Below are 18,648 nucleotides of genomic sequence, written 5' to 3'. Positions count from 1 at the left end.
GTGACCACAAAGAGGTGAGAGTAATATTCTGGAGTAGGGGAGCAAATACTCTCTTAATGGCTATCTTTGCCAAGAGATTCAAGACTACATTTTTCAGATGCTGAAGTTAAATAGGGTTGAAGGAAGGAAGAAAGGAAACAGGCAAAGGAGAAAGGTGAGCTAGAGAAATGGTGAGATAGGCCATAGGTGATAGCTGAAGAATCTATCTGTCAGCTGAAAATAGAGACCAAAGGATGGAAAAGTGAAACAAATGGGTGCCCACTGGGACAGACCTGACAGGATAGATGAGGGCATGAAAATTAAGCACAAGTGAAATAAAAGTTAAGGGGTAAAACAGATTCAAAAGACTGGGAGTCAAGGATCAGAAATGAAGAACAGTTGTAAGATAAAACAAAAGATTCAGGTAGATAAGGATGAAGAAGCATGTTAGTACAGGTGCACAGTTGTTCAAAAACGAATCCACATAGACCCTAATATCAGGAGAGAGAGGGAAGACAAAGTAATCTTATGTATGGGTTTCATGTAATAAAGAATGGCAGGAAGAGAATGAGAATGAAAAGAACATACCTACAAAATTATGCCAAGAAAGAGATTAGAAGGGTGATAAAGCAATACCTAGAGTAAACCCTGGTGGGAGAAACAGCCATTTAAAATCATCATCATCCTGGTCATGTTCAAACTGGGAAGAAGGAGCATCAGCCAAATGGATAGGAGGAAGATGCCCTGTATGCATGAGAGAACCCAAAACTCATTGAACAATGGCTGTCCCATCCTCCACAGAGAATGAGCCTCCAATAGCCACAGTAGACACTGGTCCCATGTTAGTAATAATGTCACCCTCACAGGACAAAGTAGAAATTATTATCACTTGAGAATTGATATTGGAATGCAGGAAAATTTTTTTCCTTGTTTTTTAGAATAGTAAAGAAAGAAAGAGTTAAACTTGAATAAAATTTAAATTACGTAAATTATTTCAAATCTCAAGTAAGTAATCAATAATTTTAAAACGTCTGTACATTTCAATGTCAAGGAAAGAATGAAGTAATTTCAATGCAAGTGTTTCAGGGAAATTACTGAGAAGTAGGTTATCTTACCCTCCCATTGGTGAAAGTATCATTGTACAATGATGTCATCAAGCACTAGCACAGTTCATGTTGAACACATGATTTTTAGGTGGGAGTTAGCTCAAGGCAAATGGCATGCAACTCTCATAAGCAGATGCATGAGAGATCAAGCTATTCTGTTTATGATAAAAAGTTTTCAATATCTTCATGTTCTTTCACAACAAATGTCAAATCAAGTTATCTCAAAAGAAATTATATATTCAATAGTACATGATCTTATTTGCAAATCTGGTGTTATGTAAATGATATAAAAACTATAACAGCAATACATCATAGTCTAATAATAATAATAATAATGCTTTTCCTGAAGAAAATTTCTTTATAAGCCTTTACAAGGGCATTTAATTTTACTACTAACTACAGTCACAAACAAGTTAAGTCTTTCCATACAGGTATCCTTTTCTGCACATGCCACGAGGTTTTACTGGGTTACATGATAATAAAGCACTTTAATTAAACTACTTTATTATCATGGCATATGAATAAACATGCCATCAAACCATAACTGATATATCAAATTTAAAAATTATAAATCTCCTCTAGTATGAGAATTGTTTCAATTGTTCTCTAGGTCTTCCCTCTTCTATAACGTATTTAACATCTCTCTGAGAAGTACAGAATTTAATGTAAATCAATGAATATAATATAGATATTACTCAGGCAAAGCATAATTTTTATAGCCTTCAAGATTATTAGTTTACAAAGCCATAAACTAGAAAATCAGACCCACTTGTCACATACAACTATCACAACTTCTCTTTCACAAATTGCCAATAGTTCATTCTGAAATTTAATAGTATATTATTTATAACCAATAAAAAGTCAAAGTTTCAATCTATCAAATGACATTATATTATCTTATTTTTGTATATTTCCCTTCAATTTCTAATTTTATTTTGGCAGAAAAAGCATCAGTGAACTTAGATGAATTTTTTAATGGATTGTATTTCATAGTTAGAAAGCCAGAAGATTTATGATAGTTATAAGACATTGTCTGCTTTTTACATTATTCTGTGTTCATAGGTGCATTGTTTAATTAAATGAATATTATATAATGCAGTAGTACCATTAGTATAAAAAAGTAGAGTTAATTTTCCTCGACAGTCAACAGGTAAATACTATATTTCTTGTTTTTTTATGTGTATTCTTTATCTATTATTATAAAATTTAGTAAAATGTAAAAATTACAAATTTATTAGCTTCAATAAGGTTAGATTAGGTAAGACAAGGATTCTTTGTTTGAAGTAAAGCAAAAAGCTACACAATAGGCTATCTGTGCTCTGCCCACCACGAGTATCAAAACCCGGTTTCAAGCATTGTAAGTCTGCAAACATATCACTGTGCCACTGGGGTGGTGGTAAGACAAGGAATAATAATAATAAAAATTTTACACAAGGTAATTTGATAATGTAAGCTCCACATTTGCCAAGTGATTTACAACTTGTGTGGCAGGATTATTATTTAAACATGGTTCAAAAGGCCATAAAACATTAAAATTTAAGTATAAACAGATGTATACTGTTATGAGCTTTAGGCTATTTAGGATAAGCAAATGTAGTTTCCTGTTACAATTTAAAGTCATTCTAGAAAGAAAAAGAAGTAATTTTAGATTTATTTCTTATCTTTATGGTGGTTACAATGTTGGTCAAATGGACCAATCCTGTATAGAATTAGAGTAGAGAATATAATGGATAAAATATAGTTTTATGGAAGAAAAATACTTAAAATTTATTCAAGAAGTTTTAGAAATTATACAAATGAAATTTTCAGATGAAGTATGACTATATTATAACAGGAAATCACAATTGTTTGTTCTAACTAGTTTGAATCTCATAACAATATACATCTTTTTATAATTATTAATGTCTTTTTTTGTTGTAAATCATGTGTTGCACATACTGCTCACATTACTGTATCAAATAGCATAAAATTGACCTTTACAGAACAAAAATGTCTTACTCTTCTTAGTCTCAAAACTAGCGTACTAGTATTTTGTAAAATACAATGGTATTTCAGTTACCAAATATTACATAGGTATATATACATAATATAATATATATATTATTATTACTATTTACAAATAAATTCTTAAATTTCAGTTATTTTTTAAAAACATAAAACAGCAGATAAAAAAAAATATAGAAAACAATGGTCTCTACTACTTATGATGTTACAAAGTTTGGTACTCATGCATTGTACTTAAGTCTCTTTGAATTTTGCACATGAAGGATGTAAAAATGTTTTATATATTTATTTTGGAATAACAAAAAATTATAAATTCCTAGACCAATACCACAAAAATCCACTGTAATTTCTCATTTCTGATCAGAATTTCACCTTGATCACCACTCTTCAGACTTTCCAGCAGTTATAGTGGCTTTACCCATGTAAGCACCTTAGGAAGACTAATAGAATTACATTGTTCAAAATGAGTGCTTTTGATTGGTTATAAATATGTACTTAAGAGAAGTAGACATGGGTAAACATGTATTTTCAAAAGAGGAAGAGGTGGGCAAAGCCACTGTGGTGGGTTTGCTAAATATAATAATATCTCAGCAAATATAAAAAAGTAGGAGATTTTTATTTTATATTCTAGCTTGTCAATATTGGATTTCTAAATTTTAGATCTTATGATGCCCACAATAGAATCTGAGCACAAGAAGATGATGCACCATGTAACACACAAAAATCAATATTTAGCTATTTTTGTATATTTACTTTTGAACTAAGATATCAAATAAATATATAATACCAACATTGGAATTATAAACTAGAAGTTGATATCAAATTTATGGTCATGCATTCATAAAACAGTAGCTTACTAGCATTTTAAATGTAAATCTACAAAACATGATGACATGTGTTATGACCCACATGGAAAGGGTTAATAAAAAAGTCCTGATTTACAATAGAATACATTTTACCTGTGAAGCTGGAACATAACTTGTGGTCCTTAAGTCTACAGGATGTGAGCAATTATTGTTCAACTGTGAATCTTCTGATTTCTTTCGCATATGTACACTTTGTCCTTGGACGTCTGTTGACTTCTGTAAAGATTTGTCTTGAATATTTACCTGGCTGATAGATCCCAGAGTCCCATCAGATTTTCTTTGCACTGTATCATTGTATTCTGTTGTAAATAAGGGTGAGAATAAAATTTGAATCTTAAAACTATTAAGGTAAGCATTTACCATGGCTGAAAGTGTATATTAAATAGATACTCATCTTCTACATAACAATTCACCAGTGTCTTAGCACAGCTACTGAAATAGTTTTTGTGCATGCTCCAAACCATTGCAAGAACATTCACTCCTGCATATAAAACGTGTATTGGGCTAATCTATGGTACAATCAACAATAGACTATACCTATTCACCTAAAGGATGGCAAAACAACCTCATTGTACCTATCTAAAATACATTTTCAGGTATGGAAAATGTTAACTTTCAGACCATGCTGTTCATCTTTCCAGCTAGAATCCCACACTGAAAATATAATGAAGGGAACAATTAAAAAAAATAAATGAAAAAGATTAGCCACTTTTCAGATTATAGGAACAGAAAAGAAAAACATTCTGAGCATGTATTCCATTGAGGTAGGAGTACCTAGTGGGAGCAGCACTTGGTGAGATACACACAAGCAGTGAATACTCTTCTCACAATACAAGTGGTTGCTCATAAAGGTTCTGTCAAAGGAACTTTCTACTTTTTGCTAAAGTGTCATGAAAATGTGCAAAATGTGAAGGCTGTTCTACCACCCTATACATCCCATGTAGTTAGAAGACCATACAAGTTAAGAGTGGCTCAGGAAATATATCAAGCCACCCACAATGGAGCTTTCCATAATGACCACCCCAATGGCTTGATACTGGATAAACAAAGGTTCTCCAACTCTAATAGAAGAAAATGAGAGGGAGTAATCTGTTTGTGGGAAAAATACCAAACAGGAATTGTCTATCATCTACATGAGGTCCCACACTGAAAGACTGTGCAATGGGTTAACATGAATAGGGAGTACAGGAGCTGTCTTGTTGAGTGATTTTTTAGCCACTCCTCTATATTTATTGATGTAAGATGGCTTGTAAAATATATAAATAAAATTATATCTATTATATGTTAAGTTCTACACTTTGGCAAATAGCCAAGAATTAAAGCATATGTAAGATATCGTATACAAAATTTAATTTTAGGCATACATACTTATAATAAAATTAATCAAAGAAAGTACTATAAAAAATTCATCTAGGAGTCAATTCATTACATATTTGCACATATAGGTCATGATGCACATATTTACTCATGTTGTCCTTTGTCTAACTATATTTAAAATTGGAAATCAGTTTGTTTTTACAGGCCCATACAGAAGTTATTTAAATTAGTTTACAATAAAAACATACAAACCAAGAGTTTTGTACTTAATTCTTTAAAAAATGTACTTAACCCTATAAGGGAGACACAGACTCAAAAGCAATCAGGGGAAGACCCAAAACATCACTCAATCTAAAAGCAAATCTAAATTCTCTCCAGAATGTCATGCAGCCTCACAGCCCCTGGGAGAAACACCACCAGACTAAACAACTTTACTGTCAATGTATGTGAATGAAATTAACATTAAAATGTATGTTATAATTCAAAGTTTTATCTTATCTAAGTTTTAATTCCTTTATTTCTTAAGAAACCTTTAAAAAATACTTAAACTTCAGTTTTTTGTTGTCACATGACCCACAAGCTATGAAAAACATCAACTTTTGCACTTCCTGTCTGGACTCATATAACGTCAGTCCTGTAGATGTATGTCTAGACAATTAAAATATGTTAACTTGCCTAAGTGTCAGGTATGTTTCAAAGTTCTTTGGCTGAATGCAGTAAAAACAAGTAATAAATTTTGTCAACCCCTGACAGGTGACATGCTCACCTTCTATACTATTCCTTGAGCTTTACAAACCACGTGTAGTTACTTGACAGACACACACACATATATATAGTTACTAGAATTAACTCATTTTACCCTATAATCTAACAGTGGTTATTTTGAAATTGACACCATGCTGTAATCACTGGGTAGATGTAACTGCTTGTAGCAGTGTTGGCTGCTTGATCCACAATAATATTTATGGTTTTTATGTGAGTGCAAAATATTTTGCAGAAGGCTAATCTGTCTATGATAACATTATATTGTCTGGGATCCCACTGACATATGTTGACATAAATAATGAATGATGAAGAACAGAAAATGAAAATAAAACATTAAAAATAAACTATATGTGAAAAGATAAAGATATGAAAATATGCATGTGACCCAACGAAGATATCCTATGATTATACAATGAAGAGTTAAAAGTTATGTACATATTTCTATTTCTTATTTTTAAACATTCCATTGCACTGTACATTGATGATAATAGCTGGAGTTAGTGATATAGTAGCAAAAATGGAAAGTAAAATATAAACATCTACCTTAAAAAATGTTTGATATTCATTCAGGAGGTTCTAGACTCTAGAGATTATGCAAGAGAAATGTGAAATGTAAGATAAAAACATAGTATTTTTATACTTTACATGAAAATCACCTTGCAAGTGAACTATTCAGAGTCCAAGAGCAAATAACTACATTAAATAATGAATTTTTATTAGAAATAGTAGAGAAAATCAAAATCAAATATTTTATTTATCAGAAGCTACATATTTGTAAGTAAGTTCTTGTTCTAGTTTCACTTTTGGAAAGACATTTCATGAGAGTTATGTAACCTACTAACAATGTATGTATATTGATTTGATAGGGTTAAAGAAATAAAGTCAAAATTCTTAATTAATTTGATTACTTAGAATTTAAATATTATGTTTATAAGCAATAATACTTATTCACGAAAAATTGGTACAAGTCTGCATTTGGTGTAAACTCTGTATATGTAATTATTTTAGTTATAAGAAATATCAATAGCATGTGTAAATTCCACGCCTACTCATAAAAGATACCTACTGCTTCACATTCAACAATTTCTCACCTATATTTTTTGTAAATATTTCATATCTGAGTAGTTAGGTGTTTGCCTATAATATGGTATTAACAGGAAGTCTACTATTCAGCACTTTGCTATATCAGCTACCACTTCATTTAACACAGCCCTAAATGACTGTAGTGTTTTACATAACATGAACATAGTTAGAGTGTGCTTTTATCCATCCAATGCCTGAGCAAAATGCAAGATACATGCTTTTGACGAAAATATATTTTTCAATAATCATTAAAGCTTGTCATTAAGGTTCAAGATATGAATTACAAGCCTAAATGACCCTAATGTTTTATGTTAACATTTTCTTAAATTGAAAATGTATTTCCAATAATGCTTACCTCCTCTCATACTACAGCTGTTACTCGACTGCCAGGGTTTCTTCCTTTGCTCATCTAAGCATTGGTCTGATTTTTTCTCGCTTGCTCCAGTCTTTTATACCCCACTTAATTGCCCTTGACAATATTTGTCTCGTGACACTATCCACTTACATCAATGCACCTTCTATCCTGGTACTGTACATAAGCACCTCATTCAGATAATGTTATCACTTTTTCGAGACTAACTTAATCTTAGTGGAGAAGAAAGGCAGGAGAGTGTGAAAGAAAGTAAGTATTATTGGAAATACATTATTCATACTTCTTTTTACACTACAGCTAGAATCTCATTTTGAGAAGGTGCAGGGGCCGATGAGGGCATTATCTATATGGAAATTGTCTGCATAGATCATGGGTATTTCAATATAAGGCAGGCACACAAGAAAGGGAGTCACACGACATCCAGAACAGGTATGCTCTTCACCCAGAACATAATTCATATACTGTGGGTGGAGCTTTACATGACTTATCACCACTATTGACCAGGCCCCAAATAGAAAACCGAGGTTCAACTGCTTGGGGATGGAATAATAGGGCAGTGGTCCCTATATCCCATATTGGTGGCTAGGACAATTACAATGTAATATATATCTACACACACTTATGAGTGGATCAAAACCTTTACCCATACAGTGATGTGGACAAACCAAACCTTATCTTCAGCCTGAAGAAGTCTGAAAGGCAACACCCCAGGCTTAGAATGACAGGATCATGTATGTCTTACTCAACCTGTGGAAACAGAAAACACCTGGTCTGGAATTATAAGCACTCACCCAACCATGTGGGCAAGGTAAATTCCATTTGCCTCCGGAATTATGGGGAGGATGTAGAAAAAATTGTGCTCAACCGAGGCTCCACAATGGGATTACTCTACATTTGGAATTACGAGGAAACAATAGACCTTCTTCCATGAACAATGTATTAAACTAGTATTGATCAAAAAGAAGGGACATGCTCAACCCAACAGGATAGCTGAGCATCCAATCTGAACCGATATTACGAGTAGGCTCTCGCATTGGCTGACTCTCCTACCAACACCTGGGAAAAAAAAACATTCACGGACCCAGGTAGGAGAGCCCCCAACTTCACCCTCTTCTCCAAGAGTGCAGAAAATTCACTGTAACATTCTGGAGGAAAAGCCTGTGTCCACCACCCCAGTGAGTAGAAATTGGGTGTGGTAAGGACTCAATATCTCTACTAGTAGAATTTGGGTGTAAAGTGCATTCATAAGCCCTGAGGAACATTACTTTAGAAACAGTGCAATAGGTGAACAAATTTCCCTAAATTTTTAAAAGAAAACTGACACCAATTTATTCATTCCAATGGTCGGCAGGGATTGGCAGGATCCCCGTATGCTTTACTTATGATAGTCCATGAGTGGCAGGCTAGCATAGTAGTTATACCACTTGGTCAGCCTCTAGGTGGTCTTATGAAACACCTCATTTCTACAGAGCCTGTTGCAAAGTGGGTAAAGTATACTAAATTAGTGGTTTTTAGTGCAGAATTGGTTTGATAAAAGCACACCTGCCTGGGCAACACCCACACAGAGTGAGATCCTGTGAAAACAAGGTAAGGGACCTTGAAAGGTAAAGAAGTGACAAGATTAGAAATGAAAATACTCATCCTCCATATAATTTAGCAGAATGGTTAAAATAGCTACAGGGGGTAGTCAAAAACCATCATATGAAAATGCTGCCAGATCATGTAAATAATGTGAGATAAAAGATAATGTGAGATATTGGGGGAGGTCCACATACCAGCCCGCACAATGTCCTCCAGCGGGCAATTCAACCGGGCCGCTAAAGACATAGAAGAATGACGAATTTGATTAGAAGTGACTTTCAGAAGATTCCTCACTTTGAAAAAGAGCCCAGAATAACCAATATGGATCAATTTTTTACCCACCTCATCAATATAACTGGGAATAACTCCTGGGAAACTGAATGATTTGAATGAATTAAAAGTCATTGTCTAGCATCTCTAAAGGCATTAGTGCAGACAACAAAACCTTCAAGATCCTCATGGGATGTAACAGTGATCAAAATCTGATCTCTCATAGAAATGAGAAATAGTGATCAGATGAATCACTGAAAAGGATTTATCCCCTTCCATGGCTGACAGTGTCTTAAATAAGAAGAACCAGTCTGATGACGTAGGAAGAATGATAAAGCATCTTGTGGACAATAAACACAAACCACTATGACCAGTAATGTCTCTAGGTGAGCAGCAAAAAAAATTAAACCTTCAGATAAAGGTGATATATGGCATATGAGAAACATGCTACAAACAGGTGTTGAAAAAAGGCATGTAATGTAACCTTAATATAACAAGTAGGTAACCAGAATGGTCATTTGGAACAAAGGACCCAAAGCAACTTGAAGAATTCGGATAGTACTGGGGACTCAAAGAATTTGATAATGGTAATTGATAAGAACACATTAAACAGGGAGACTGTGAAAGATGCAAAACCCTTGCCAAAAAGCCAGGTCGAAAAACACAAGATATGGTTGGCACTTCTTATCGTTGTGGGTTCAACATCTTCTCGATAAACCATTGCCGATATGTATACCACTTCTGTTGATAAATGTCTATCATAGGACTAAGCAAAGAAGGAGACAGATACATTGTAACCATAGAAATTAAACCTTGATGCCATGCAAACAACTGCTTAACATCCATGCCTGAAGCTTGAGCTTCTGTATAGCCAGGTGTATGATGTCGGAACATGGTTGCCTCCACAGAGATGGCAAATGAGGAAGAGAGAAAAGGTGGGCTCTCCTTAAGGTACCACAGAAGCAGAAACCAGGGTGTAGCTGCCAATCTGGTGCTATTAACAGCACCTGATAATGGGTTAGAACAAATCATTGCCAGTACTTTTGGTAACATATGAATTAGAGGGAAGGCCTAGAGTTGTAATCCCGTCCCATTCTGATGGAATGCATCCATTGCCAAAGCTCAAAGTGAGGTACTGGAGACCAAATTGCCAATAGTTGGGTGTTCCAATGAGTGGTCAACCCACCAATCATCAGCGTTTCAAAATTAGAACCAATCCAACAAAACATTGCAATACAGCATATATTCTGTTGGGAGAGTCTGTTTAGTCAAAATAATTGATCTGCTACCAAAGTCATCACCCATGGAACATGGCAAGCTAGTAAGGTAATATGATAGTAATAGTCCCAAGAAAGGAGATTCAAGGTTCAAAAACAAGGAGACCTGAAACAAATGCTTTCTTGACAAGAAATACAAAACACCAACATGGAACTGTAGGAGTAAAGTCTGATCATTTTCCCCTTAATAAGCCCATACCATAAGGCATTGCCTTTTGAAGAGCAAGAATGACTAAAACATTGTGTTTGGAAGTCTTGTCATCTGTGCATAGACCCTGGTATTCCTGATTGTTAGAATATGTACCCCATCCCTGAAGCAAAGAATTCATGAAAAGATGGATTTCTGGACAAGGTGGTGGCAGAGGAACCCATATCTTAATAAGTATCCCAACTTAACAACCTCTTGAGATCAAAAAATGATCCTGAATAAGGAAACTGGGGAATCCAGTGAATCAATGTTTATGATCCCTTGGTCCCATAAAGACCATTGAAAGTGTGCTTGACCCAAAGGCATGAAGGATTTGAATGATGCCCACATTCCTAAAAGAGAAAGAACCGTCTGTGCAGTGGGAGAAGGTAAAATGAGTAACAGCCTGGCTTTGTATTCCATAGCATGGAGCTAGATTTGAGTTAACTGAGCCCGACTGAGATATGTGATGATAAGAAATACCCAATGACATGTTGAAATGGAGTTAGAATACATCTCTCAGCTCTAAGAATGAAGCCTGCCTTGGTTGTTTCCCAAAGAAAAATCTGGGTGTGACTTTCTTACAACTGATGAGATAGTGCCAGCAGTAACCAGTTGTCCATGGAATGGTGTGTACACAGTGCTAGGGAATGGAGGTAAGGAGAAAAAGCTCATACGAATTGGCAGAACTCATGTGGTGCGGATGCTAGTCCGAAAGTAAAAACCCTGAACTGCAGAACCTGATCCTTGTGCACAAAAATCACTGAGAGTGGTGGAATGCCACTATTATGACAATGTGCAGATAGGAGCCGACTACAACAAACCTGGACCTCCACAATCCTAGTGAAAAATACCAACTGAGATTGAGTAAGGAGTCACTTGTGAACCTTGGAGATTCTAGGCATTGATACAGATGAGAATAATCGATGACTGGACACCAATCTCCTGTCTTATCAGCCCCAACAACTGATGTGAATAAAACCCCAGAAGAACTAGCACGACTCTCTTTCTCTACCCCCAGACCAACCAAACTCTGATTGCCCTAGAATTAAGTTCCAAAATCCGAGGATCTGCAAGAGATGAAAGCCCTACAGGTTGAGTGAATAATGGTAGTGAAGATGTAATCTGAATGACTAATCCTAACTAAAGGACCTGTAGTACTCCTGGATCTGTGGTTAAGGTTACCACACATTCAGAAATTCTTGGAGCCAAACCCCCACAGACCCTGAAGGCATATAATAATCACTAATGCCACTGGCAGCTTTCTGACCAAGCAGTGGAACCCTTGGATATGGACAGAATCTATTCTGGGTACCAATGTACTAAGGGGCTGATGTCAGGGGTCAGGACTCTAAATTGGAGCTGAACTGTGTTCCCCTGTAGAAGCCTCTTTGAAAGTCAAGATGTCCACAACAACAGGGATGAATGTAGAAGCCAACAAGCAAACCAATGTGCATGCTAACAATGGTTCCAGCTCATTATCAATGTGGTGATCTTGAGAGTCTTCCAATAAAGTTTATTGTTAGGAAAACACCACATGGATTTTAGAGTTGTAAGTCTGTAGACTTGCCACTATCCCTCCAGGGGACATTGATATTTTTTTTGGGTTAACTACAAACTCTATCTTAGAAACCCTAATTTCAAGGAGCAAATGTATTAATTGAGTTGGAATATGCTTCCACCTGGCAGTGGTGGGCTAAATCATGTAGTTTTAAGAACCATGGCAGATAAGGCATAGCTGTCTCTTCGTTTAACTGAGCAGTAAACCTCCCTGCATGAACCACAATGTCCATGGATGGAGAGAACACTAATTATTCACTCCCAGACCTTTCAGCCTTCAAGTAAAGTGCAGGCTCAAAAGCAACTGGAGAAAGACCCAAAATATCATACTCTCAATGAACCAACTGAGGAAAACAAATCAGAGGTAGCTTACCCCAAAGTGGCCTTCTTGTTTATTTTTTTAAAGTCAATTCTTATTACCATTGTTTGGAACAACATTTTGTCAGGTAAGTCAAGTAACATTGGGCTATCTGTTGTGTCCACTATAGGGATTTGAATTCGAGATTCCAGTGTTGCAAGTCTGCAAACTTACCACTATCCCACAGAGGGACTGAGAAGCCAATAGAATAACAAAAGGCATAGGAATAAGCAAATCTAAATTCTCTCCAGAATGTCCAGAACCACCCTTTATCGCAGCCTCAGAGCCCACTGAAAAAACACCACCAACCTGAATATATGTCTCCATCTCAATACGAATGAGATCATTGACAGTCTCAACTGAGAGTGAATCCACACCGCCACCACAAAAGTTGTAAATAAATCAGCAAACATATAGCTCACATTACCCTATCAAATTACGTAATGTACAAGCTAATTGAAAGCATACTATAACCCTATACACACCTGGTCAATTTGACCAACTTCACAACCACCATAAAAATTATCACCTTTCTTCTTTCTAGAATGGCTGCAAATTGTTACATGAAATTATAGATGTTTATCCTAAAAGCCTTAAAGCTTGTAACAGTATACATCTGTTTCTATGTACATTTTACTCTTTTACAGCCCTTTGAACCGTGTTTAACTAATAATCCCTCTCCACACAAGTTGGAAATGACTTGGTAAATGTGTAGCTCATGTTTTGCACTGAATTACATAATGCACAAGTTACACACAAACTGATTGCGAGCATACCTCATGAAGAGTTTATATTATTACTTTTTCTTTATCTTACCTTATTTAACCTTATCTAAAACAATGTTTCTAATTTTTACATTTTAGTTATTTTATAATAATAAATGAATAATTAATACGCATGAAAAATAAAACATTTAGTACTTAAGCCTACTTTTTTACACTAATGGTACTACTACTATACTAAATACACATTTAATTTTAAAATGTACCCAAAACACACAACAATATTACAAAAAGTAGACAATTATTTTGGCTTTCGAACTGTGGGATAAGAGCTATTAAAAATTCAGTTAATCTCTTCGATGTGTTACCCATGGGAATAAAGTTTGAATTGGAAGTGAAATAGACAATTCTCTGTACAGAAAATGATATAATATAATATGTCATTTGATAGATTAGTTAAAATTTTGGCTTTCTATTGGTTATAAATAATATAGTATTAAACATCAGAGAGGACTATTGGCAATTTGTGAATGAGAGAATGCGAAAAGTAGGTGTGGCAAGTGTGTCTGATTTTCTAGCTTATGGCTCGATAAACAAATAACATTGAAGGCTAAGTAATAACTAAAATTTATACAATATTAAAACTATATTTATTAATTATATTTTGATGGCAAGTTTATCCATATACCATGATAATAAAGTAGTTTAATTAAGTTTTGAATGCAACTCTAGAAAATCATGACAAACTCACTTTGACATGCCCATTGTGAGATGATTATTAATTGTTAAAACTTGTTAATAAGGCTTAAACAATTAATTATAAGCTATAAATGACCCTGATATTTTATTTAACATGACCTTAGGCCTGAATATTTGACATGCTCAACACAAAGTGAGGCTATTCAGCTGCAACTACCAGTGCCTGACATATTTGAGTCAATTACTCATTTTCCTCTTCAACTAGGAAAACGTTTTTTCTACATATTTCAATGCAATTTTATAAAAATAAAAATAATATAAAAACAATTATAATAAGTTAAGAAGTTAAAACATACCAGGATCTTGTGGCTTAAGGTACACACTTTTATTGTGTTCCATTTTCTTGGACCTCATGTGCAATCGGCATGGTGAAGGTGGAAGTGAGATACCTTTACAGGGACTTAATTCAGAATTTTCTTCTCTAAATATCCTCTGTCCAAGAACAGTAGTTACAGATGAATAATTCTGTAAAGATTTTGGTTTTTTAAATATCATATTCTATTTATAGCCTTTTGTTTATCAATGTGATATCAAAATGTTATATGCATTTTAACAGTCATAAGATAAATTTAATCACACATATATCAATCCAACACTCAATTTATCTATAACACAAAGTTAACATAATAAAACCAAATAAAATTTTGTTTCAACTAAACTCAATTTTCTTCATGTATAAATAACTTATTTACCACTTAATTAACATAATGGTATTTAGGTACAAACAAAATAAATTATTCATAATAAGCAGCAGATTCTGAATATGTCAAGCAGGTGATAAATTGAACACACAATGTCTAAAGAAAAGAAGAAAATACAAGAGAACAAACAAAGAAAATCTTTATTGGGATTAATCTGTCCTTGAAAATTTTAGTAGCTGGCTTTAGAGTTCTGGAAATCACAAACTTTTGGCTGCTGGGGTAATTGGAAGCACATCTACACAAGACAAAGATCAGAGCAAGAGTAATGGTATATTTCACTGTTATGTTTGAATGAAAGTTCCTACCATGATGTTCCACAGTTCTAAATCATCTATGGTAATGATTAATATTATTAAACATTGAAAGGAGATAAAAACCATCAAATCACATCAACTTTTACAAGTCTCTGTATCACCCTAAACAAACTTGAGTGTGATCTGTACTCCAGGTGAGAGGTGGTATAGAAAAAGGGTCAAGCAAGTATAAGCCTTACTGAAGAATCATTCTGGTATATAAATTTTGTCCACATAGAGACTCAACAGAAGTTATGATCTTTCACATTCTGTTTACAATTAACTAAACACATAACAGCTGCACAAAAATTTTGAAAAATTCACTTGAGTATATATGAATAAAGATATATTCTTTCCTAGTTCTGTAAGTGTGAGAACAGCAATTCTTTCAACTGTACAACTGTCCCCTTTATCTCATGGCTGTTCTAAGACCAAACACTAAAATTAAATCTGAAACACCAAATTAAAGTTTATCTTACAAGGTCTTAATACTTGATAATAACTTTATTGAGAACATAATATATAATGGTAAAACACTAACATGCTCAACAACAAAGGAAATTTTCTTTAGACATACAAGTTCAAACAGCCACTTTAAATAAGGAAAACAAAAATAAAATGGATACAAAATTCACAGATATCTTTAAATGTTACAAACACTAAATAACAGGTTAAACAGTATTACAGAAGAAATAAAAAATAACACTGGATATAAAAGTAGATACAATTTTAGAATGAATTGAAACATATCATAAAAGAAAATTGGAAATATAATATAAAATAATCATATTATGAAATTAAACATCAGGAATAATTTATACATTTAAATTTAAAGATACAGAAACAAAATGAAAAAAAAAAATTCCAAGATGAGATTAAAAATACAAAATAAGACTGAACAACATATTAAATGGAACACAAGAAAATTAAGATTAAGTAAACCTACATATAGCACATCATAAATAGAATACAATGTATAAGAAAGGAAAATTCATGAACAAATAAAATTGAAATGGGCAAGCAACTGCCAACAGTGATATTTGTAGAGAAAGTCATGGAGGATCAGTCTGTGAAAATAGCTCAGGTAGAAAGGTTGACATTTCAAAAGATTTCTGTCTTTTGGTCTTCAGGTTTTGACCTAAACATGTTGAAGATTTTTTAAATCAAAGCTGAAGGAATATATTAGTTACATCATGTACATAAGATACACATCTGGTACTCCAGGTAAACACAGGTGTAATGACAGCCTTTTCTACTAGGATGTAATTAACTCCACAGCCTTCTCTCCCTCAGGATTAATTTCTGTAGAACTAAAAAAACATTGTTCTTGAAAGAAGTTTTCAATTGACAATCTCCGAATAAAAACTGGCAAAAGAAAGCAAGCCTCAGTTCAACAGGTAAATTCACTTTCTTTGTTTAGTTGACAGCGTCACCTTGTTACCTTTGTTCCCTCATAGCATTGGTTGATAGTTACATTAGTAAACATCATAACCAGCAAGCAAAGTATATTACAGTGCAAATACTTTTAACACAGATTTTATATATTGCTGCAATATCTCTTTAGGCAGAACTGACATCACCTAGTATGTAGAACAAAGAAATAAAGCAACTAGATTCAACTAATCTTGAAGACAACCCCCAAATGATGTCCAAGATCAGGACATTCCATGAAGGTACAAGATTTCTCTGTATGGCAATATAGTGATTCAGCTTGGCTTGCCAGTATCTGGATGCCACACCAAAGGTGTTCTACACAAAGAATCCTTCTAACATATTCAAAGATTCATCTGTCAAAACTGGAGGGAAGAAGTCAGCATGAATTACTGTTTGTCCATCAGAAGTCAAAAAATAACCATGAAAAATCTTCCTTCCTCCTGACAATCACTACTGGAGAGGACCAAGCAATTTCTATAGATACAAAATTCACAGATATCTTTAAATGTTATATACTGTATCCACTGTATTTTAGGACTTGCAACCTACTTAATGATCTAAAGAAATGGGTGTGATGGTTGCTTTATCAGACATGTGTCACCTGTGTCTACATGGTGTTGATTCACTGTTGTTTGACCCAATTAGCTATCTGGTCCCACATTAATATTGGCATATTCACCTAATATGTCACTGAGTTTCTTTCACTATATCGGGTCCAGACTGTTAGCACAATCATCAACCAATGTCCTCAGGTAGCTTTATGTTTGCTCTCAATCATGGAGAGCATTGGTTTTTTCCACTTACCATATTTGTGACCATTCCAGAGTCCAGCTGGATACCTGATCATTCATAATTATAAAGCAGTTCTGAGATTTAATCCCTTGTTAGGAAGGTCACTAAAGGAGTTAAGACTAGCTGCTTTTTGGACAAGGAACAGTTTATTTAATGCACGACTTTGACAACTATGTTTTACAACACTGAAGCATCAGATTTTATCAGGATTAAATTATGGAACATTACTTGTTTACGAGGAAGTACTGTTATTCCAATTGCTACATAAACTCATACATGTTCCTGGGCTTCATCTGGGTGGAACTGGACGAATTACCCATGGAACATCAGCTCACCAATTGCACAGGTAAAACTGACTGATAAAATCCACAGTGCCTCCAGCCCAAAGATGCCAACTCCAGATCCTGGATTGGGAACAGTTACTTTCATTCTGGATGCTATATCTCCTAGACTAAGCTGCAGATCTATCCTCTAAAGTCTAGTCTATCCTCCTTCATCAGAACAAAGTCCATATTCACTTGATTCATTCAAGAGGGCTTGAAAGATTGTGAAATCCACTAAATTTCTCACCACTCTTATCTCTAACAAGAAATCAACCTTTTGCCCTTGCACCGTTATCAGCACAAACCAATCAGTCTTCATTAGCCTGACATATATGGGTTGACCAATAAATACCTTGGGCAAGCTGTCTGCTATGCATCCCCCAAGCTAGTGGCCAAGACCAACAGAGCATTTGCCACATCCATCATTCATTGCAGGTCATCTTGAACCTGCAAAGTGTTGATGTTGTGGGTTAGCAGGAACTGGCTATGCCATCCTTACTGTGCTGTAAAGTATGGACAGTTCCTTCATCAGTACCCCACAAGTCCACAAGTAAGCAAACACTTCTCCCCATTCTTGACCATGTCCAGGCATAGGCATCAGCTGTGACTGCTGTATGTATTGCATGGATGGACTTTGGGAATGTCCCCTTGTAATGGCAAATACCCCTAGGGCAGACCTTTCTTTAGCATACATCTTATGGATGGACCTTGATGCAGCATGTACACTGTATGAAGATCTACATAGCCCTGCCCACTGACTGAATATTAGTCATTTAGTGGCAATCAGACCCTTTCTTTTGGCCTGCTATATTGCCCAATTCTCCACTAGTTCAAATCAGTGACACATTTTATACACAGTAGCTTCCCAGTCATCTTCCTGTTCCCTACCCAGATGCTA

At 34.7% G+C, this 18,648-nt stretch overlaps 1 protein-coding gene across 1 annotated transcript in view; it reads right to left on the bottom strand.

Annotated features, from left to right (window-relative positions):
- Positions 1-18,444, bottom strand: part of LOC106468685 (PDZ domain-containing protein 8-like) — a 118,757-nt gene extending 100,313 nt beyond the window's left edge. Inside the window, exons 1-3 of the mRNA XM_022397050.1 lie at positions 18,250-18,444; positions 14,504-14,672; positions 4,049-4,254 (exon numbers count right to left, since the gene is read on the bottom strand). Coding sequence (XP_022252758.1) covers positions 4,049-4,254; positions 14,504-14,672; positions 18,250-18,444 — 570 coding nt within the window. The remainder of the gene's footprint in view (positions 1-4,048; positions 4,255-14,503; positions 14,673-18,249) is intronic.
- Between the last annotated feature and the right edge of the window lie 204 nt (positions 18,445-18,648).

The sequence above is a fragment of the Limulus polyphemus genome, unplaced genomic scaffold (assembly GCF_000517525.1).
Source record: "Limulus polyphemus unplaced genomic scaffold, Limulus_polyphemus-2.1.2 Scaffold3112, whole genome shotgun sequence".
Lineage (NCBI taxonomy): Eukaryota > Metazoa > Arthropoda > Merostomata > Xiphosura > Limulidae > Limulus > Limulus polyphemus.
The sequence above is the reverse complement of the archived record's forward strand: the minus strand, read 5'-3'. Positions and strand labels throughout refer to the sequence as shown.